This window comes from Pinus tabuliformis, chromosome 4_2 (genome assembly GCF_031772625.1).
Source record: "Pinus tabuliformis cultivar Carrire ecotype Pingquan chromosome 4_2, CPIR1, whole genome shotgun sequence".
NCBI lineage: Eukaryota > Viridiplantae > Streptophyta > Pinopsida > Pinales > Pinaceae > Pinus > Pinus tabuliformis.
Genome location: NC_142304.1, coordinates 564,370,317 through 564,392,813, shown reverse-complemented (window position 1 = coordinate 564,392,813; position 22,497 = coordinate 564,370,317). Strand labels below are relative to the sequence as shown.

The 22,497-nt window shown below is 38.3% G+C and overlaps 1 protein-coding gene across 1 annotated transcript; it reads left to right on the top strand.

The window, feature by feature from the left end:
* Window positions 1-1,009: 1,009 nt before the first annotated feature.
* LOC149170532 (ABC transporter G family member 37-like) lies at window positions 1,010-2,191 on the top strand. Its single transcript, XM_089425621.1, has 4 exons — window positions 1,010-1,165; window positions 1,307-1,639; window positions 1,754-1,949; window positions 2,040-2,191. The coding sequence occupies exons 1-4, from the start codon at window positions 1,010-1,012 to the stop codon at window positions 2,189-2,191; spliced, it is 837 nt and encodes a 278-aa protein (XP_089281747.1).
* Window positions 2,192-22,497: the final 20,306 nt, after the last annotated feature.

Genomic DNA, 22,497 nt, shown 5'->3' with positions numbered 1-22,497 from the left:
TTAGGGTACATCACCCTTAAGCAAGTATGCCAACTTGTATAATCATCAAATCTCTGTAGATATACTGGATTAATGCTTATGTAAGTGCTAAATAAGCTTACTGAGTGGACTGTAATTTGACCACTCTCAGAATATTGAAGGACTTTGATATCGCTGTAATGCTATCATCAATTTCAATGCTGAACAGGGGTTTGTCGAATCTTATAAGTTTTTGCATTAAGATGAATCACATCAGTTCCTCATTTTCTGAATAAGTTAGATAAAAATGTCATAGTGCACAATGAAGCAGTGTCAAGTTAGTGGTTTAGCTCATTAATTGACAAGAGGAGGGATCATCTACAGCACAAATGAATGAGGAAGGCATCAAAAGCATGGACAGCACCATGATTTCTTATGTAAAGGAGACAAATGTGTTGCTTGGTATGGACATATTTTTTATTTGTGTACTTTATAAAACTACAAACTTGTATTTATGTAAGCATTGAACGTTATAGAGTATGGACAGGATGTAACCTCTGCTCACTATTTTTCTGAAGGCATATGAGGTTGGTTGTGCTTGTGTGATGCATTACCCTTCTGGTTACTTGCTTATGGTGGCCAGCAACTCTTTTCTATGTTCCTTTCTTCCTTGTTTCGAGCTTACTGTTAAAACATATAAGATATTGAAACTTGAAAGATTGTATTACTCATTTGGTAAATGGACAATTCATTTGACATAACTCGAAACTTAATCAAAGGAAACTAAAATACAGGGTTCAAATGCTCAGACTACAAAGGTATATTAATAAAAGCTCTCTTTCCTACCCTTGGGAGGATTTCAGAAGAGAGATTTTCAACAAGGCATTCCTTAAAGGAAAGATTCCTTTGACAACATGAACAGATGCAAATATTTAGCTACAAAACCGTGTTTTCTGCTTACCTAACTCTGAAGCATCCCGCAGAAATTATTAAGTATTATAAAGAGAAGACACATGAAATGCAATGAAATAGTATAAATGAAATGCAGACGATGCCAGGAGAAAACCACGAAGAGATTCAAGCTTCTGGTACGAACAATGCTGATTCAAATTCTACACGAGAATTTGGAAAGAAAGGAATGGTTTTACCTTTTCAACCTCTGGCGATGGCTTTTGACAATGTCAATTACTTTGTAGACATGCCCTCAGTACGTTAAGCTTCCCATCCCTTTGAATTAATTACTATTAATACGAAAATATTGGAAAACCTTTCTGTTTTCCCTTGTAATGGCTATTAATAATTTGATTTTAAAGCTTGTCAGTAACTTTTACTGCTGTACATATTACAGGAAAGGAGGCAACAAGGAATTGAAGAACATAGACTCCAGTTATTGCGTGCAGTGAGTGGAACATTCAGGCCTGGTGTCCTCACTTGTTTAATGGGCGTGAGTGGAGCTGGAAAAACAACCCTAATGGATGTTCTTGCTGGAAGGAAAACTGGTGGATACATCGAAGGGTCCATCACCATCTCTGGTTATCCCAAAAAACAAGAAACCTTTGCTCGTATCTCGGGTTACTGCGAACAAACTGATATCCATTCTCCTTTCGTTACTGTTTATGAGTCACTTGTATACTCTGCCTGGCTTCGTCTCCCATCTGAGGTCGATACTGCATTAAGAAAGGTAATCCCTTTTCTCTAATATCGTCAAATCTCTAATTTAACAGCATTATCAAGTGTATTTATGTCGAAATGGAGTTCAATTGAACTGATGAGTATTGTATTCGAACATAAACAGACATTTGTGGATGAAGTTATGGATCTTGTGGAACGGAATAACCTGAGACAAGCTCTGGTCGGGCTTCCTGGAGTGAACGGCCTGTCCACGGAACAGCGGAAGAGATTGACAATAGCAGTTGAATTGGTTGCAAATCCTTCAATAATCTTCATGGACGAGCCAACATCAGGACTGGATGCAGAGCGTGATCGCGCCGGTTTGGTCACCCACGCGCCATGAATTCGAGCTCATCGCTGATGGGTCAGGGATGTTAGGCGGTTCTGATTTTTTTGTCAGCGAATGTCAGGGCTGTCAGGGGAGGGTGGCGGAGAAAGAGGGTGGCGGAGCGGGGAGATGGTGGTGGAGGATGGGAGTAGTCCCGATCGCCGGAGCCGGACGATTTTCCGGCCGGTGCCGGAAAAGGGGCCATTCTACAGCCTCCGTAGACTACTCCTTTAATATAGTTGTTACTTATTAACATTTTTTAATAAATTAATAAACTAATATCATTATTTAAATATTATTTTTCAAAAACTAGCCATTTAAAATAGTCGTTACCTATCAATATTTTTAATAAATTAATATCATTATTCAAATATTTTTTTCAAAAACAAGCCGATTAATATAGTCGTTACTTAATAATATTTGTTTTTAATATATTAAAAAATTAGTATCATAATTTAAATATTATTGTTCAAATATAGTCATTACTTGAAATTATGTCTCTACATTGCTCTCTATTTAAGCCTTTGCCATGGTCTGCCTCTTCATCTGGTCCTGATGATGAACTACACTTGTTGGTTCGAAACGTGTTGGCCAAAAATTTCTCTTTTGTGATTTCTACCGAAAGACTTTGCTTAATTTTTTTAGTTGTTTAGGAAAACGGATAGCAGGCCTTTTCTCCTTCATCCAAACTCGGTTTTCAGTGAAACGAATTGCGTTGTGATCGTCTTGACAAGATGGACGCAGTCTTACAAGTTTCGAGCCAATCTAAGAACTTTGAATTTTGAGCTAAATAATGAGCACCTGATCATTCCTCCCCAATAGAAGCCTTTTGGACCCCAAAATATCACTATTATCTGACAAGTAGATGGGGGTACAACCCCTCACCTTTCCAATCTTGATCAAATTGGCTTTTGACGAATTTGTTTCCTTGAGCTCCTCTCTAAAGAAATCAACATTCACTTACCTTGAGGACCCCGTTCTTTTGTCACAGATGGCGTCTTGTTGAAACTGATTCAGAAATTCTATAGGAATGCATTCAGAATGTGAAATTTGAACATTCTTTCCTTGTTCAACAACTTGAAGCCTCTTTTTGCAAAACTGACACCAGCTTGCACCGTCAACTTGAAACCTATGATTGACATAATACCTGTACTTGTCTTTGCCCTTTTCAAGCTGATCTTGCACTGTTTGTTGCACCATTTTCAGTCGTTCATAGAAACTCATGGTTTTGTCCATGTCACCATCAAAAGAAACATCCTTCTTACCAAGACGACATAACAAAATATAATGAAAATGGATGAAAATTTTCACTACTTGGTTTACATGACTCAAGCTCGATTGTACATCTTGAAAGTATGAAATTTTCTGAGCATAACTTTCATGTAAAAGATAATGGCGCCTGAATACAACAGTTATATAACCAATAGGCCTAAAAAGCATAACAATGAACATGTTGCTTATACCTCTTTTGTACCTTTGAACCAAGTGAAAATTTTGACAAGTATCCATCCAATGAAAGTGCATGGATCGCTGCAACTTAATCTTTACACCATGGAAATCTTCTGAATGAAATAAAATGGTGAAGTTACTTGCATAAACCTGAAACTCAAATGAAACTTTCAAGTTTGAAAGAGCATAAAAAAGAATTGAATTGATCTTTTGGTTTGAAGCAACACATGACTCTTTTTGTTTGCCTCCCCATTGGAAGACTTTGCAGTGCATGCCAAGGAGCTTCGAAAGAATAAATGTCAACAACAACTTTCCTCCAACATTGGGCTGCTCCCAACAAACTTCTTATAAAAATTACGATCTTGGGCGTTGACCAATCAACAATGGCATCCAACTTGGAGAGGCTTGCCTTTAACTTACCTCCTCCAATATCATGTCCCAAATACATCAAAGAAGTGAAACCCAACTTGTACTTTGACATCTTCAAAACACCAAACAATTTTCCTTCATAGATGACATGTGCATAAGAAAACTTTCTAAACATGTTTATGTCACCCAAGTGGACAATTTATTCAAGAAATGACTCTTTTTTACCATAATTTAAATACATGCATGTAATAGAAGTGCTACAAAGAACATACAACATTAAAATCCATACAAACCATTCTTGTTCGGTGTTATGTATATTCTTGCACTGACCTATTTTTACAACATTGCTTCAGCGAAGACTACTCCTTTTGTCATATTTCTTGAAATGCTTACCATTCCTCTTTGGCACCATAACCATCAGTGCACAACATGGCATAAGGGATGATTGAATGATCCCATTGTTCAACAAACTTTTGTATTGCAATGGTGTCTCTACACTTTGCAATTTTGTCAACCCTTGCATACTAACATCACGAAGAGAAACTTCTTGCTGCAAAGATATTTCATGTGAAGTTTCTTTCTCCTTGAAGGACGATTCTTTCACAACCTGAAATAATTCATCACTCTAATGAACGGAACCAACAAAATCAGAATTGAAACTTGTAATACATGCAACAACATTTTCATAAACAATATCATCATTTGGCTTGAACATGAGAAGTACTAAACTTTTACTGAATTTACTAGTCTTTTTGCCTGCCCTACATTAACAACTGATATGTTTAACTTTTTGCGATGGGCTCTCACTATATAATCCACACCCTTGAACAAGTGATATTTTTTTTCATGGTGGTAAAAGACTTCTTTCCGGTCATATAAATATGGACTACCCAACACCACACCTGAAATATCAAGCGCACCACATCTAACTCTCCTTCATCAACAAAATTTGCAGTGATTGCAAACTTAAACAAACATTTTCTTGTAACATGTAACTGGTGTCTCTTGTTATCCATCCCAAAGGGTGTGGTTTATAGTGAGGTACAGTTTCAAGATTCAATTTGTTGACTATGTCTTCAGAGATTAGATTCGCTTGTGACCCACTATCGAAGAGTGTGTCAATCTTGGTGTGTTTAGATATGACCCTAACATGAAATAATTCAATTCGTCTCTTTTCATCTAAAGTAGTAGTAGTGTTACAGTTTTGTGAAATAGTGCTTGCAATATCTTGTTTTCCTTTTATTCCCATGACAATGATTTTGTTTTCATCACCTGATTCAAAACCTAAATCTTCTTGAGTGATAGCAGTGGTTTTCTATTTCCCTTTTGTTATAGCACTATTTACCACTCTTGATAGATATGATGCTTTGGTTATGGGCTAGGGCAACCCTTCCTTTCCAGACTTGGTCCAAAATCTAAAAAATAATGTTTTATTTCCTATACGCTACATTTCCCTATGTTAAAAGCATATACACGCGGGTCAGCATACACCCAACCCGCGTATATGTGTTAAAATACTTAAAAATCATAAATCTCCTTAATTTCAAGCAGAGTTTATGGGTTTTACCTGTTGCTCACCTACTGTAGCCCGTGGCCCAACCATTTCCCAACTGAGAAAAAAAAAAAAAAAAACAAAAAAACAAACAAACACAAACAAACAAACAAACAAACAAACAAAACAAAACAAAACAAAACAAAAAACAAACAAAACAAAAACAAAAACAAACAAAACAAAAACAAAAACAAAACAAAACAAAACAAAACAAAACAAAACAAACAAACAAACAAACAAAAAACAAAAAACAAAAAACAAAAAAAACAAACAAACAAACAAAAACAAACAAACAAACAAAAAACACAAAACAAAAAAAACAAAAACAAAAACAAAACAAAAAAACAAAAACAAAACAAAACTAATTTTGAGAAGTATAAATAAACCTCCATAGGAAGGCCTCAGGGGAGAAGAGAGGAGATATTGATATTATAGTTGATTGATCCCTGATCGAGTTTGATGAAATCCCTATGCCTCATACACTCCCCAAAACTTTAAGAAACCCTTGTTTCCTCTTTTGAGATATCCTTCATCCCTCTTGTGATATCCTTGTGTATGATGATGGAGGAAGACTGTTGAGGCCGGGAAATGACGGATCTGGAAGACGGTTCCGCATGGAGCTGGAGGAAGACTCAAGTTGTAGTTTTCCACCTTTCTTCTAGCTTACATCAATAAAGAAATGTTGTTCTTTTCCTGATATTAATCGAGTTTATGCATTGATCTATATTGTGATTTGTTTATAAATCTTATATTAATGCGTAATCGTTCATTTGTTTATATGATCTAATGTATATATCATAAATATGATTTATGTTTCTACTATTGTATATGCTTTGCTTGGATAATTTACAGGTTTCAAAGGCATTGGGAGAAGCAGAGGGTTTGAACCTTGCAGGATCTAACCAAAAGTAAGACCTCTGGGTAAGGACACTTCTTCCCAGTTCAGTAGAATAAGCATTTAGGTTATTTGTCTTAGCATTTCTTGTTGTTGTTTGCCCTCTGCTTTATTGAGGTTTTCAACCCAAGACCCTAGGATGTTCCCACCCGCAACAGAATTGGCGACTCTATTAGAGATAACATTCTTGTTATTCTTAGTTTGGGTTGTTTGTTCTCGATCAACGTTTGTTTTCTTGATTGCTTGCTTTTACAGTGTCATTGACTCATTAGCTTCCCAAGCATCAAGTTTGATATTTTGGATCAGGCATTAATTTTGTGTTTTTCTTAATTGAGCTTTGTATATGCTTTTTTCTTGGGGTACAGTCACGTATACATGCAAGTTTCCTCAAACAGACTCGCATATACGCGAGTTTCTTGTGTTAGAAATGCGTGTGCACGCCTCTGTGTCTTTACACGGTCGCGTATACAAATTTTTGAATTGTTTTTTCAAATATTTTTTCCCAATTAGGTCTGTTGCCTGGTGAATTATGTTATTTTCTGGTCATCCACTATCTGAAGAACTCTATTCTTTTGCAAGTTTTCTTTTTCAAATCTTCTTCTCAGTGAAAATCTTAGTTGGCCTAGGATTTCTTTTTGAGCAAGTTTTTTGTTTGTGTCTTGGGTTCAAGGCTTCAGTATGAAGCTCTTGGATGTTCTGGTTTTCCAGAACAAGAAATTGGTTTTGATTTCGTTTATAACCTAGATTTCAAATTGTGTTGCTTTGCTTTCTTTTTTGTGTGGCCTTGTTGCTTTTCTTGCTTTTTGAGTGTTTCTTTGGCAATCTTGAGAGTTTTTCTTTCTTGACATTTTGTCGGTTTGATGAAGTCTTTTACTACTATTCGGGTCAATTTGTGCGAGTTTGTATTCCTTCTTGTTTCAAGTTTCATTTATTAATGAGCTTTATAACTTTCAAGGTGTAAGGACTCCTTGTGCTTGTTTCTTGATCTTTGGAATTTAGTAGTTCTTTTTGTGACCTCAAAAATTTCTTTAGTTTTCTTAAAAGAAAAATACAAAAACATTGCTTTCGCTTTTCTTTTTTCCAAGCTTTTGGCTTTTGGTTTATTTTGTTTTTTTTTTGTTGAGCAATTGTGATCTTTGCCAATTTGTTTTTCTTGGTTTGAGGGAATTTTTTTTTTTTTTTTTTTTGCCCTCTTCTTTGTCAAGTTGGCTTATTGACCTTATAAAGAAACACTTTCGCGTATATTGTGAGTATTCATAGGATCTTGCATTGTCATTTAAATTTGCATTAGGTTAGTTTACATCATAAGCATTCTTAGGCTTTTTATATTTTGAGTGTGTGTGGAGTGTTTATGAAAAGAAAAGAAAAAATATTTTTCTTATATAAATTTTTCATAGAACCCAAGTAGAAATCCCTCTTCATCGATAGAAAATAACAGCATGCGTATAGTTAATTTTCTATTGGTTTCTTTTACTTTGTAAACATCATTAGTTTCACTCTTGTAATACCCTTGACTTAAAGAACAACCTTCTAAAATTAAACGATTTAATAAAACGAACTATAACTTTTTATTTTTGTCATTAACAAGCACCAACAAGTTTAAGTTCATTAGGGACTTGGAATAGGTGAGTGGAGAGTTGACTCTCCATGGCCGCTTAAATTAGGTGAGTGGAGAGTTGACTCTCCAAGGCCGCTTAAATTATCAAACATAGAAGTTGAATAACGAGTGAAATCCAATATTGTTAGAAAGACCAGGAAAGCTCTGTGACTGGGAGTTAAGCACGAGGGAGAGTGAAGACAAGGAAGAGAGATACCCCCTCTCCTACTTGTTGGATCCCGCCTCATGACTGTTCCACCCAGCTTTTGATACGAATTGGTGCCCATAGTTGCCTTTCCTAGGGATCTCATAGGTGGCTACAGAGGGGAATCCCGTGGCACCTGAGGTAGACGTTGCATCACATTCTTCAGTACTTCTGGAGGGTACCCTTGTGAAGCTTGGATGCTTGCACCGGAAAAGGCTGTTGTCTAGAGGTTAGCATAAATGCTCCTGATACCTTCACTAGTAGGCCTGGGGCGTCATTACCCCAGACTATTTTCAAAAGGCCCTTGATTTTCACTTTCTTGTATTTTGGTGTCCAGTCCTAATCACCCGAAGCAGAAATACTTGGAAGTAGTTTGATTGACTATATATTTAGGGATTTTTAGAGAGTGCTCTTTGCTCCTAGTTGGTCTCGCTTTACAACTTCTTTGAGTCTTTAATTAGATTTCTTAAAAATAATTCAAAGTGGTTGATCGACCAGTTTTTCGGTCTAGGAGACATCGTGGGCTTTTACCTACGAGTCCTGAGCCTTCTCCTCGAAGGCGTAGGAGCAATTCTTCCAGTGATTTTCAATCAGTGGCAGCAGATGCATCGGAAATTGATCCTCCGGTTGGAGTTATTGATTTACAAGATAGAACTGGTACAAGTACAGAGTTGGAGAGGAACACTCCAATTCTTTCTTGAGTCCTCTTCCAGTTGAAAGACGTTATTGAGGTCGAAGAGATTCAAGAGTCTCTTTTGACTCCTAATTCTCCTCTTCCTCCTGATCACCCAGTCGTTTTATTGTACATCGGGACTCCGACCAACAGGCCTTCGAGTCCAGGTTTATATCGATCATTTCCTTCGATGACCATTGCTGGAAGCATTGCATCCACCATGAGTGCTACTAGTATCCAAACTCCTATATCTTTACAAGGAGGAGGAACGATTTCCATACCTTCTGTTACTCCTAGCACTATTATATTTGGCTCTACTTCCATTCCATCTTCGAGTGGGAGCACCCAAGATTTTACCTCTAGCATTGGTTTTTTCTCCTATGGGATGCCGACCAACACAATTCCTTTGGTTCCATTAAGTATTCCATCGGCTACCTCCACATCCATGGCTTCCATGGCAAGTGGAACAACTTATTTTCAAGATTTCCCGTTTGGGGGTGGTCATATACCACATTCCAACCCATCTTTGGGATCAATACCTTTTCCCTCTACGGGTAAATTTTATATTCCTTTTCAAGTTTGGACAAACCCTACGGTTAGTGGGCTTGGAGCTGGGAATCAATCTTATTTTGTCCAACGGAGGAATATGTCGTATTCTTCTGTTAGTTCGTTCTAGAACTTTTCTCCCTATGCTAATGCGTGGAACCCTTACCAAGGGCTCTCTACTCCTTTTAACACCTCTCTAGGGGCAGTTTTGCTGGGTATGGAAATTTTTCGATAGGAGTTGTTCAAACTCCGATTTTTTCTAGACCACAAGGAGCTCCTTATGGTTCAGTTGGGTCTACAAGTTACTTTAGGCAACCTGGTGCCTTTACAAATCCAGGCATTCTTTTCAAAACGTTGGGAATTCTGCCGACACTGGGTGGAATCCTTAGGGTCCTCCGCCCACACCGAGTGGAATCCTCAGGGTCCTCCACCCACACCAAGTGGAATCCTCAGGGTCCTTCGCGAATACCTTTCTTGGCAACGTTAAACTTGCCAGATCTTTCTAAATTGACTAATGATCCGATTAGATATAACCCGGTTTGGCCTCCGGTCCCAACCAAACTTCCCTCGTATATACCTAAATTTGAAGGGAAGACTCGTGAAGATTTGGGTGACCATGTAACCACTTTCCACTTATGTTGTTCGTCAAACTCCCCGATAAATGATTCAATCAGGTTGGGATTATTACAACATACCCTAATTGGAAATGCGACTAAGTGGTACATTGAACTTCCATGGGGCACCTTCGCTAATTTTGGCGATTTGGCTACAATATTTTTGAAATATTTTCAGTTACCTGTCCACTACGATGCTGGAACTGAGATTTTGGCTAATTTTCACCAGGATCAGGCAACCCACATTTCGGATCACGTCCAGGAATGGAGAAGAAGGAAGAGGCTCATTAAAGTCAATATTCCACAAGAATTCCTTCTTGAATGGTTTCTTAAATATTTACAACTTAAGATCTCTAAGGATGTGTCGCTCTCCGGTGTGTTCACCGAAGAACAAGCTATTTTTAGAGCTCAGCAGTTAGAACTTATATATTCTCAATCTGGGGTTCTTCAAAAGAAATTATCAGATGCTCTTAGGTCTAAGGTTACTATATCCAAGCCGAAGCCAGGTCCCCATGCTGACGGGCTAGTCGGATTGATCGATGCTAACACGGCTAACCTGCTAAACCAATTACAACAGTTGTCTTTACAAATTGCTTCTTCTATGCAGGCATCGTCGTCAGTACCTACCCCTTCTCAACCTTCATCTATAAATGTCGTCCAAATTTCTAACCTCAAAGGAAACCAACAATCCGATGGGAAGAAGAAAGGACGAGGTAGGAAAAAGAACTAGGATGGGAAGGGCAATGCAAACAAACTCGACAATGATGCCAGAGGGGGTAGAAAGGAGTCTAAGAAAAAAGTAAAATTTCCATGCAAGTTATGCAATGGAGATCATTTGACTCATATTTGCCCTAAGATCCAAGATGCTCAATGCTTATTAGTTCAACAGGGGTCTTCTAGCTCCCAGGCTGTCCTCACTAACCCTTTTCCCCAAGGGCAACAATTACTTGTTGGCGCGAACTCTAGTACTGGTACCCCCACAAGGGGCAACCAGGAAGGGGATAATACATCAAATGTCTACATGATGAGTTCACATATCGACGTTTCTACGCGATCGCGTGATTATGGTGAATCAGAGTCATCTAAGGCTAAGTCTGCTTCCGATGCTTCAGAGCCACTCCATATTGAGAGGCCCTCTATTGAGTCTATACCTCGGATGTTGAAAGGCTCCACAAAATGCTTGACCATTAACCATAATGCTAGGGCAGCCCAGAACTACTCGATCGCAGAAGATTTGGCTTAGAGTCCTTGTGCTATGTCGACGTTAGAGGTACTCCAATCGTGCCCTGGGCAAAAGAGTGCATTACTCACTACAATCGAAGCAGTTGATCAAAAAAAATCTCTTATGCTTACATGCAATATGTCAAACACCAAGAAAAGACTCCCACATCATATGGCTTTCCAGATAAAGTCTACATATCGAAAGACCAATATATTTAGAACTGTGATTAGTGAGGTAACTTCCACATGTGTAATGTCCATGTCATGTTGGAAGGCTATTGGATCGCCTCAAGTTGTTCCTTCACCAACTTTGTTGATAGCATTTGATGGTCATTCTCATAGGCCGCACGGGATTATTCCAGTCTTTCCCATCTATGTTGGGGAAAGGTGGTAAATATTGAAGTAGAAATAGTCGATGCGAATCTAGATTACAACCTCCATTTAGGTAGGAATTGGATTTATGAGATGGATGTCATTGTATCGTCATTATTTTGCATCCTTTGTTTTCCTCATGAAGGGAGAATTGTAAAGGTTGATTACATGGATTATTCTCCGAGTGACTCCCACTCATCTTTTGAGTATACTGTTCCATTTGTGAACAATCCCAGGCAACCTATAGAGAATTTAGGAGTTGGAATGTACTCTTCCTTAATGGGTAATTTTGATCTTCCTGCTCCTATAGCTAGAATTAATGCTATTTCATCCTCCAAGGGACCTTCTCGAAGAGAGTTCTTTAGAACTCATTATTTTTCAGACCCTTGGCCTTTACCCTCATCTACCACCACATTAGATGAAGGGAAGGTAGGTGGAATGGCATGTCCTATGTCTACAGTAGAAATTTCTTATCAGTCTATTGTTAACTCTGCAGACTTCGATCCTACTCCTTTTTCACCAGAGGAGTTGGATGGATATGTAGCTCCGACCTGGACCCTCAATTCGACTTCTGCTTAGGATTTCTTAGATATTGTCTTGTCATCTGAAGAAGAAATTCTAGAAGAAATTATGGGTGTTGATAGACCTTGGGATGATTTACATCATCGTTCATATTTCCTCCCTCATTTGCGGGAATTTGAGTCAAGTTTGTCTAGTCCTTCTACTAGTGATGTTCATGTAGTTTTAAAACCTTTGGCCCCAGCACAGTTTTCTGCCGAAGGTAACATGTCTATTATCTCACAAACTGTATCGGTGAACATCTCTAAGAATCCCAACATTATTGAAAATGTCTTCATTGGAGTTCATTGTTCCCCTGAAGAAATTGAAACTTATACCAATCTCTTAAAAGAATTTCGTGATGTGTTCACTTGGTCTTATGAGGATATGCCTGGAATAAACCCATCTATAGTCCAACATGAGATCAAGACGTACAAGAATGCTAAACCTATTCGTCAAAAACTTCAACCAATCAACCCTAGAAAAGAAGCAACTATCAAAGCTGAAGTCAAGAAGCTTCTTGAGGCAGGTTTCATAGACCCCATTCCTTTAACTAAGTGGGTCTCTAATCTAGTCCCCCTAGACAAAAAGCAAGGAACGATTCGAGTATGTATTGACTTTAGGGACCTAAATAAGGCTTGTCCCAAGGAAAATTACCCCACACCCTTTATTAATCAAATTATTGATGAATGTGCGGGTAATGAGATTTTTTTGTTTATGGACGGATTCTCTGGTTATAATCAAATTACTATCCGTTAAGAATATCAGCACAAGACGACTTTCATTTTTCCCTAGGGTATATTTGCATACAAAAAGATGCCTTTTGGCCTAAAAAATGTTGGAGCTACTTTTCAGCGGGCCATGTCTTATGCTTTTCACGACATCAAGCACATTATCGAAGCATATCTAGATGATTTAGTTGCTCGTTCTCGAAAGAGAATTGATCATCCTAAACGTCTTCAGTTAATTGTCACATCCAGTCAGTTGTTAGGATTCATCATGTCAATAGAGGGGATTCGTGTAGATCCCTTCAAGGTTGAGGCAATACTTCAGTTGCCTCCCCCGTCTTCTATACATCAACTTCAGAGTCTCCAAGGAAAAGCAAATTTCTTGAGGAGATTTATAGCCAATTATGCCGAGATCACAAAAGGATTTATGTGATTTCTTAAGAAAGGGGTCCCATTTTTATGGGATGATTTCGCGCAACGATCTTTTGATGCTTTGAAAAAAGCATTAACCTCTGCTCCTTTGTTGAGTCCACCTGATTATAGCAGATATTTCCTCTTGTATCTCGTTGTAGCAGAATCAACCATTGGTATGGTTCTGGTTTAGGAAGATGATGCCTTATGTGAGCATGTAATCTACTATCTGAGCTGAGGCTTGGTAGGTCCTGAACTGCGCTATTTTCCAATCGAGAAATTAGCTTTGGTAGTTGTCCATGCTGTCCAATGGCTTAGACATTATATTCTTCTTCGAAAAACATTCATCTTAGCAGTCGTAAATCCATTTTAGTTTGTTCTCAGTAGGCAAGTGATTGAGGGAAAATATAATATATGGATTACCATTGGACAAGAATTCGACCTCGAATTTATGTCAGTTAAATCTAAGAAATCTTTAGTATTTGCAGAGTTGATATCAAAGCTACCTTGTGAGGAAGAAATCATTCACGAAGAAAATTTTCCTAATGAACATCTATTTCTTATTTCCTCGCAAGATCCTTAGTATGGGGATATCGTTATATATCTCCAGAGTTCGAAGTTTCCGCCCACTTTTTCCAAGGATGAGCGTAGAAAATTGTGTCACCTCGCTAAGAATTATGTTATTATAGGTGACACCTTATATCGTCTTGGGATTGATTCAATCCTTAGATGTTGTTTAACCTTGGAATAGGTTGAGTTAGTGCTTAATGATTGCCACAGTGGAGTTTGTGGTGGTCATCTATCTGGGCTTGCTACAGCCCAAAAAAATTTGCAAGCAGGCTACTTTTGGCCTTCGATCTTCAAAGATTGTATTGAAGCGATCAAGAGATGGAATCCTTGTCAGGTTTATACTGAAAAAATGCGCGCATATCCAGCTTCGCTTTTCCCTGTTATCGTCGTCGGTCCTTTCACAAAGCGGGGCATTGGTTTTACTACTTGTAATCCGACTTCGGTAGAAAATCACATGTATATCATCATGGTTGTAGACTACTTTACTAAGTGGGTTGAGGTTATGCCTACTTTCAAGAATGGTAGTGAAACATCAGCCTTGTTTTTCTTCAATCAAGTTATTTCCCGGTTCGGTATTCCTAAAGAGATTTTCACTAACCATGGCAGTCATTTCCAAAATAAACTGATGTTTGAATTAGCTCTCAAGTTGGGTTTCCAACAAGAGAATTCATCTTCGTATTATCCTCAGGCCAATGGTAGGTCGAAGCCATGAACAAATCCCTTAAAATCATCGTGCAAAAGATGATTAACAAAGCTAGATCCAATTGGCACATCATGTTATATCCGACGCTTGGGGCATATCGAACGCTAGTTAAGACTGCCAATGGTTTTACTCCCTTTCAACTAGTTTACAGGTTGGAATCTATTTTTCCTGTGGAATGTGAAATTCCTTCCCTTAAACTGGCTATTGAAATTCTTCCTGAGACTTCTAGTCTCAAAGGAAGCCTCGTTCATTTGGAACATCTTGATGAGCAGCGTCGAGATGCTGCCACAATAAACGAAGCTCATAAAAAAAGGGTAAAAACTCAATACGATAAAGTTGTATGTCCTAGAAATTTTTCTGAAGCCGACCTTGTCTTGGTCTACGATCAAGACAAAGATGTCTTAGGGGCAGACAAGTTTAAGTCTATGTGGTATGGTCCCTTTACTGTCAAGCGAGTTTTTAAAAAGGGAGCTTATGAATTGATTGACTTTGAAAGAAACAAGTTGGCAGAGCTCAAAAATGGGCTCTATCTTAAGAAGTACTTTGCTTAGGCTTCGACTGAGCATTTACTTGTTTGTATATAATGTATGATTGTACATATCTATCTATCGATTTCAGTGATGTCGATATTTTTGATCTACTTTGGTAGGTATTAATGGACGATTCGATATATCTAGGGTTTGCCGATGGTGCCAGTAGACACACCCGGAACCTTGCTTCCATAGCTTGGGTGATTTATTATCCATCCGGCCAGTTGATGGTTTTGAGAGGAGCATGTATCTATCCCACGTCAAATAATATTTCCGAATATATTGTTGTTATTAATTTACTATCTGAAGCGATATCTCTTCATGTTGATTCGTTAGTAGTTTATTTGGATTCACAACTTGTGGTATCTCAACTAAATAACATCTATCGGGTACGAGATCCCTATTTGTATCCCCAATTTTTGAGAGTGCGCTTATTGTAAAGATCATTTGTTTACATCACATTCCACGATCAGAAAATTCCTTAGCAGATTCTATTGCTAATCAAGCATTGGATTGGCATATAAATCATTCATCACATTAAAGCATAAAAAATAATTGAAGTATCATCTATATATATGATCATCATAAAATCGTTTGTATATAGATAGAGTGTTTGTGTACAAAATAATATATAAAAATCGATACAAAATGCCCTACAAAATTTGGGCTTATGCCCATCATCATGTCTAATCACAACAAGATCTAATCATCTATCTAATGATCCTGCTCAGGATGAGCAGCTAGAAAGGAAACGATGAAATTAGTCACACGGTGAAATCGTCGCACCCAGTCCCGTGGTACTCCCACCATGCATCGCTGCATCTCCTCTGGTAAGTCATTTATGGCCACCATGGGTACCTGGTGAGTCAATCTCACCTAGTTTCTTTGGACTGCATGGAGGACTCTCTCAGTCTTAGTTGCAGCCCCTTTGGCATCTCTTCCATAACACCTATGTCAAGGAAGTCCATTAGGTCTCAGTGGTCCCACATCTGAAACATGATAAATAAATTTTGTAAGTGTCTTATCTCATCAAAAAGATTTTTAATTCATTTATATTGAAAATCCAAAAAATGTTAAATTTCAAAAATTAAAAATTCATTTATACCTATGGAACCCCATGCTGTGTCTAGTGGCAATACTATATCCGGGTCTCCTAGGAAATCCATTCTGGCATACGGGTAGTCTTCGACTACAATGACCTCACTACCCCCTAGGCGTTTCATCAAGTCAGCCCACCTACCCATCTATGTATCTCTTCGACTACTGATGGTAGATAATACCTTGGGACGAAGCCCGGGTACTCTCTCAAAAAAGAACGAACATAAGATAGTTTCGTATCCAAAATTATTCATCTGACCCTTCTCAATGGAAGTGAGTTGTTTCTTCATGTTGGTTAGCAGAGGTGTACACCAATCAAAGACAGTAGTGAAACAATCCAATGCTAGGCTCATGGAAACACGTGAAGTCTAATGTAGAGCAGCAGAACCATTTACCCTAGCTATGGTAAATAGTATGATTTTCAATCATAAACTCTCTATGTACTTGATTGGAATCTGACTTCCAACCTTTTCAAGGTTTCCAATACAGTATATGCAGACATAGTCTTCTACAGTGAGACTACCTCTCGTCCTGCCAGTTGAGTGCACTCTCCCCCCTTCGAGAAAAACCTGTAATGAAATAAATGTCTTCTATCTCGATCCTCAGGGGCATTTGATCAATCATGAATGCATCATCTTCTGCACTCCAATAGTGAATCAACAGCTCAAGCAGTCGAGTATTCACCTTCAAGTTTGCCATTTTGAATCATTTTAACAAACCACATCCTCTCAAAGCATATAATGCATTTTGATCCTCCATCACTTGGTTATCAATGGCACTGTGCTCTCTTTCATGCCAGGTAATTGTCATCCTGCCAAAAAAGATGTTACATGTCATTATATCAATGTTTGAAATTTTTTACTCGTGCACACGCGGGTTCGTTTTTTACACAGTCGCGTGTAGGGCCTTCGTATACGCGGGTTACCTGTATCCGACCCGCGTGTATGCAGAGTAAAAAAATTTAACATAATTTCTTATGGTCAAAATTATGAAAAAACATCTAGAAAACATAAAAAATGACAAAGAGTATGATTAGAGGGTTATCTGGAAGATTTGAAGCAATTTGAACAGTTGAATTTCACGGAGGAAGTTTGTTTGAGTTTTTCTCCACAATTCCTTGCTCAAAACACAAATGGAAAAAAGGTGAGTCCAAAAGTCCTTATATAGGTTGAAAAATGAAAATTATTCTTTGTAAAGTTGATTTTTATCTTATGGACATTTTGACCTTTTGGATTAGAGTGTTGGGAATGGGTTGTTTTTACAAGATATTTTGGAGACTTTTTTGACAAATTGCTTTGGTCCAATGACCACAGACCCGTCATGGCAAGTATCGCTTTCTTACTAGCATATAGGTTAGGGAATATCAATTTTCGCTTCATTTTGCATACTAGCCTCCATACTGCGATATTTTTTGCCATAGGGTCGACCCCATCATGTCTTGATTCACAAACCATTTTCACTCGCCAACTTTTAAAATCATGACATGATGGTAGAGCCAACATTTACATGGGCATCTTAGTTAGATCCTCGTTAAAATATGTTGCCCATGTTTCTATATTGAGTAGGCTCAGGTGTCCTCTTTAGTCCCACCATGACTTGTGCGTTGGAGACTCATTCTAGTTCTTCTTTGCTATTTTCTGGCTTTATACCCTAGAGGCTCCTTTGTGTTGAGTTGTACCGTTGCATTGCATATTGACTATTTTCACCTTTTGGCCTTGAGTCGGCTTCACTTAGACTCATGTTTAAGCCACTTTTTGACCATGTCTTCTGCAAAATCAACCTTGCAATCACTTAGCCTCTGCAACTTGACACACCCTTTTACACGTGGAAAGAACATTCCTTTGAGTGTCATTGACCAGTTTCGCCACCTTGCATTGAGCATAGGAATGTTCCCCTCCCAGGAACTAGAGCATCTGCTTTTTTGACACTCGTTCTTTCCATTGTACTATAGCATTATTTTATTCTTTTTCAGGCTTCATAAATATGAAAAAGACAAAAAATTATATATCCCAAAAAAGAGTGGGAACGGGACATTATTTCCATATTTGATGGCAGCTAGAGTCAGTTGTGTCGCCCTTGAACAAAGCACTCAAAAAATAAGTCTTTCCTCCATTGGGATGGGCTTTAGTTTGACTTAGGAGAGCCTTAACCTTGTTATTGAGTCAGTACTCCTTCGATTGGTTATCTCTTCCAATCATATGGAGAGTTTTCTTATGCCTCCTGCATGACAAACTTATACAAAGTTATCATATGCTACCATGTAGTCATAGTTGAGTCGTGCTTTTGTTCAAGGGAAGTAAACCTAAGTCAGCCTCTCTGTGGTGTCTCTTGACCTATTTTTCAGTCAGCCATCCCTAGTTGTCAGAGTCATGTTCGTTATCACATCAACTATTTGGTCCTTTGCTCATGCTGGTTTGAGAAGGTCTCCATTGACTTCTTGCTGGTGGGTCTTGCTCTTATCAACTACGACAAATTTCTCTGAGAGTAGATCTAGAGCCGCACCCTGGCCCTATTTTCATTATTGATAGGTCACCTTGTGCTCAGCATCGATTAGTACCACTAGTCTTTGACTGAGTGGTTTCCCTTGTGTTCGACATCAACTTTCATTATCACACATTAGGATTCATGAAGTGCCTTGGTTTCCATTTGACGCTATTGGTGGATTCCTCGCCTCTGTGTTAGCTTTCATTATTGGTTGGTTCAGAGGGTTTCTATCATACGCTAGCCACATACTGTGTACGCTGGAAACGTGCTTTGGTTGGGTTACTACATCTTTATTCATCTGATTCCTTCCACATTATTGGCCTATAGGTTACACTCACACTATATTGATGAAGGATGCCTTAATGCCTTCCTTCTAGTAGATATTTTCCCATCGACTTCAGCTCATTGCTCTAGGAAAGAGATCTAGAGTCCATATGGCAGTACCTTAGGGTTTGCAGTCATCAGTGGCACACTCCTTCGCTATCGGCAGTAGGAAAACATCATTTTCTCCTGATTGATAGATTCTTCCAAGTGTTCGACTACAGCTCATTTATTTTCACTTGTTAGTTTGTACTAGGTACCTTGGCTCTCATCATCATTATCAGTGAGTAGTCTCATGTTTGTTAACGGTATACATCAATGACCGTAATCAAACATTTTCTCACCTGGTTGACTTCAGATCATTTATTCCCATTGTGTAGAAATATACCACGGCGGTCAATGAAGACCTCAGGTTAGCATCAACATTTCTTGGTTCACTTGTCAATTGCTCATGTTTTTGCTAGTTGACACCATCCACCTTATATGTTGCATTTCCTTACAACAACATCCTATCTGTTGGCACCCGAGTTGCAGTGTAGTATCATTTATTCCACCATTTGACTTGGTACTTTTTGGATCAGCTTTACGACTTCAGCGATCAACTTCGTACTTCAGCATCATTGATCAATTCTTTATATGTGATATTCATACATGTACTTATTTGGATATGATCAGATGATCCATTATGTATTTTCAGTTCCTTTATACTTGTATGCATATTGGATCCGCTTTTGTACTTGACATGCGGACATGCTTTACTATCTTTGAGCATGGGTATGCCCGCCTCAAATAGCAATTTCTTTCTGATTTCTTTCGCTGGCTTAGCAGGCTGAATTCTAGTGAACTCCTCCTCGGTCTCGACATGATTCCTTCTATACACTTAATACATTTCGGCCATCATGTACCCCTTCTAACCTCATATATTAGGGGGCATCTGTTATAGCACCATTTACCACTCTTGGTAGATCTGATGCTCTGGTTATGGCCTAGGGCAACCCTTCCTTTCCAGACTTGGTCCAAAATCTAAAAAACAGTGTTTTATTTCCTATACGCTACTTTTCCCTATGTTAAAAGCGTGTACATGCGGGTTAGCATATACCCAACCTGCGTATATGTGTTAAAACACTTAAAAATAGTAAATCTCCTTAATTTTAGGCGAAGTTTACGGGTTTTACTTGTTACTCACCTACTGCAACCCATGGCCCAACTATTTCCCAACTGAAAAAACTAATTTGGAGAAGTATAAATAAACCTCCATGGGAAGGCCTTAGGGGAGAAGAGAGGAGATATTGATATTATAGTTGATTGATCCCTGACCGAGTCTGATGAAATCCCTCTGACTCCTGCACTCCCCAAAACTTTAGGAAACCCTTGTTTCCTCTTTTGAGATATCCTTCATCCCTCTTGTGATATCCTTGTGTATGATGATGGAGGAAGATTGTTGAGTTCGGGAAAGGACGAATCTGGAGGATGGTTCTGCTTGGAGCTGGAGGAAGACTCAGGTTGTAGTTTTCCACCTTTCTTGTAGCTTACATCAATAAAGAAATTATATTATGTTCCTGATGTTAATCGTGTTTATGCATTGATCTATATTGTGATTTGTTTATAAATCTTATATTAATGCATAATCGTTCATTTGTTTATATGATCTAATGTATATATCATGAATATGCTTTCCGTTTCTACTGTTGTATATGCTTTGCTTGGATAATTTACAGGTTTCAAAGGCATCGGGAGAAGTAGAAGGTTTGAACCCTGTGGGATCTACCCAAACGTAGGACCTCTGGGTAAGGACACTTCTTCCAAGTTCAGTAGAATAAGCATTTAGGGTGTTTGTCTGAGCATTTCTTGTTGCTATTTTCCCTCCTCTCTGTTGGGGTTTTCAACCCAAGATCCTAGGGTGTTCCCACCCGCAACACCTTTATTGTTGAACTCATTTGGTTTCATTTCTGAATGGAGTTTCTAGCAATGATCCTCATTATGTCCCTCTTTTGAACAGTGTTTGCAGATAACTTTCTCCCTTTCTTTCTTCACACTTGCATTTTTGTCCCTTTCTATTTTCCTTCTTTCTCTCTCTCCTTACCCTTAGGTGGCTTTTTATTACTACTCTCTTCATAAGTGTTCTTTCCTCTAGATTCAAGATGCGTGTTTTGCACACATACTTCATCCAAATTAGTTGGATTGAACATAAGAATAGTGTGTTTAAGATAGGAATGTAAACCCCCAATATATTTCAGCAATGTATCTTGGGAATTCAAATTCATTCCTAACAACAAAGCCATTTTCCTAAACTCCCATGTATAATCTTGAATTGTTTGGCCTTTAAGATGCTTAAAATTTTGCCAACTCATAATGTATTTTTTCATATAGGCTAAAGGATAAAACTATCTTTTAATTGCAGAAACAAATTCAACCCAAGTGATGGATATCTTACCATGGATTCTCATTTCCTCTTGAGTCTTTGCTTCCCACCAAACTAGTGCAACTCCTTCTAGCCTCAATGAAGCCAACTAGATCTTTATGTCATCTTCTTGAAGGCTCTGAATTCTGCAGTATACCTCCAACTGCCGAATCCAGTTGTCCAACTTTTTTGCATTCACCTCTCCGTTGTACATGGGAAGTTTGAATTTTATGTCCAATTTCAATAATGGAGTCTTTCCTTTTGGGGTTTTGGAAGGAGTATGGGCAGTTTCAGTGATGGTAGTGGAAGATGATGTTGTGTGAGATGATGGAGATGATGAGGATGGTGGAGGTGGAGGTGGATTTCCACCATTCCCTTTGGAATCCTTCTTCTCATCTTTTTTGTCCTCTGAGCTTCCTTTTCCATGTGGAGGTTTAGAGCTCTATTCAACCATTCTAATGTTCCTCTCTTCATAGAGGACTTTAACCATCTCAGTCAAAGTATAGAAAGCTTTCTTAAATTCTTCCTCTTCTGAAGAGGGACCTTCAGGCTCTCTTTCTCCAGACATAATGGCTATGGATTCAGGCTCAGAAATTGGTACTGATTGTACCTCTTCAATCTCAATTGAAGGCAAAACTTGAGGAGTTTCAATTGCAATTGGAATTGGTACTTTAGGTGGTGGAGATTGTGGCCTTATGGCTCTCCTTCTTCTGGGCATTACCTCAGGAGTTGCAGCCAATAACTTCCCTTCTCCTCTCTGCAACTTTAACCTTGTAAGCATCACAATTTTGCAACCATTAAAACCCTAATTGCACAAAATCAAGCAATCAAGCAATTCAACTTTTGCTCTGATACCAACTTGATCCATTTTTATATGATTAGTTTTGTTGTTCTAATAACAATTACATATTTATAGATATGTGCATGCTTATTACTCCTTTTGTTGAGGTTTCATTAATTGTTTGTGCATACAATTAGGTAAATTTCCTTAAGTTTAAAGTGACATTCATGAGAAAAATAGCTTCAAAAACAAATATTAAACAAAAATCATGTACAGTGCAGCAAACCATCAAAGAGACACATTAACACAGTGTTTTTATGAAGGAGTTCACCCCTCCTGGGCTACATCTCCTTGGTCCAACTTCCATGACTTGGGCCTCTATATTAGGTCAATGTGGAAAAAAATGTTGTTTACAAAGCTCAATGTCTCCTGATACATGCACCAATGTGTTTAGAATGTAAA

What these genes read in the sequence shown, in the direction of transcription:
- LOC149170532 (XM_089425621.1), top strand. Translation starts at nt 1,010, where the DNA reads ATGCCAGGAGAAAACCACGAAGAGATTCAAGCTTCTGGTACGAACAAT. An exon ending in ACTTTGTAGACATGCCCTCA is followed by an intron (nt 1,166 to 1,306) that starts GTACGTTAAGCT and finishes TACATATTACAG; the next exon opens with GAAAGGAGGCAACAAGGAAT. An exon ending in TCGATACTGCATTAAGAAAG is followed by an intron (nt 1,640 to 1,753) that starts GTAATCCCTTTT and finishes GAACATAAACAG; the next exon opens with ACATTTGTGGATGAAGTTAT.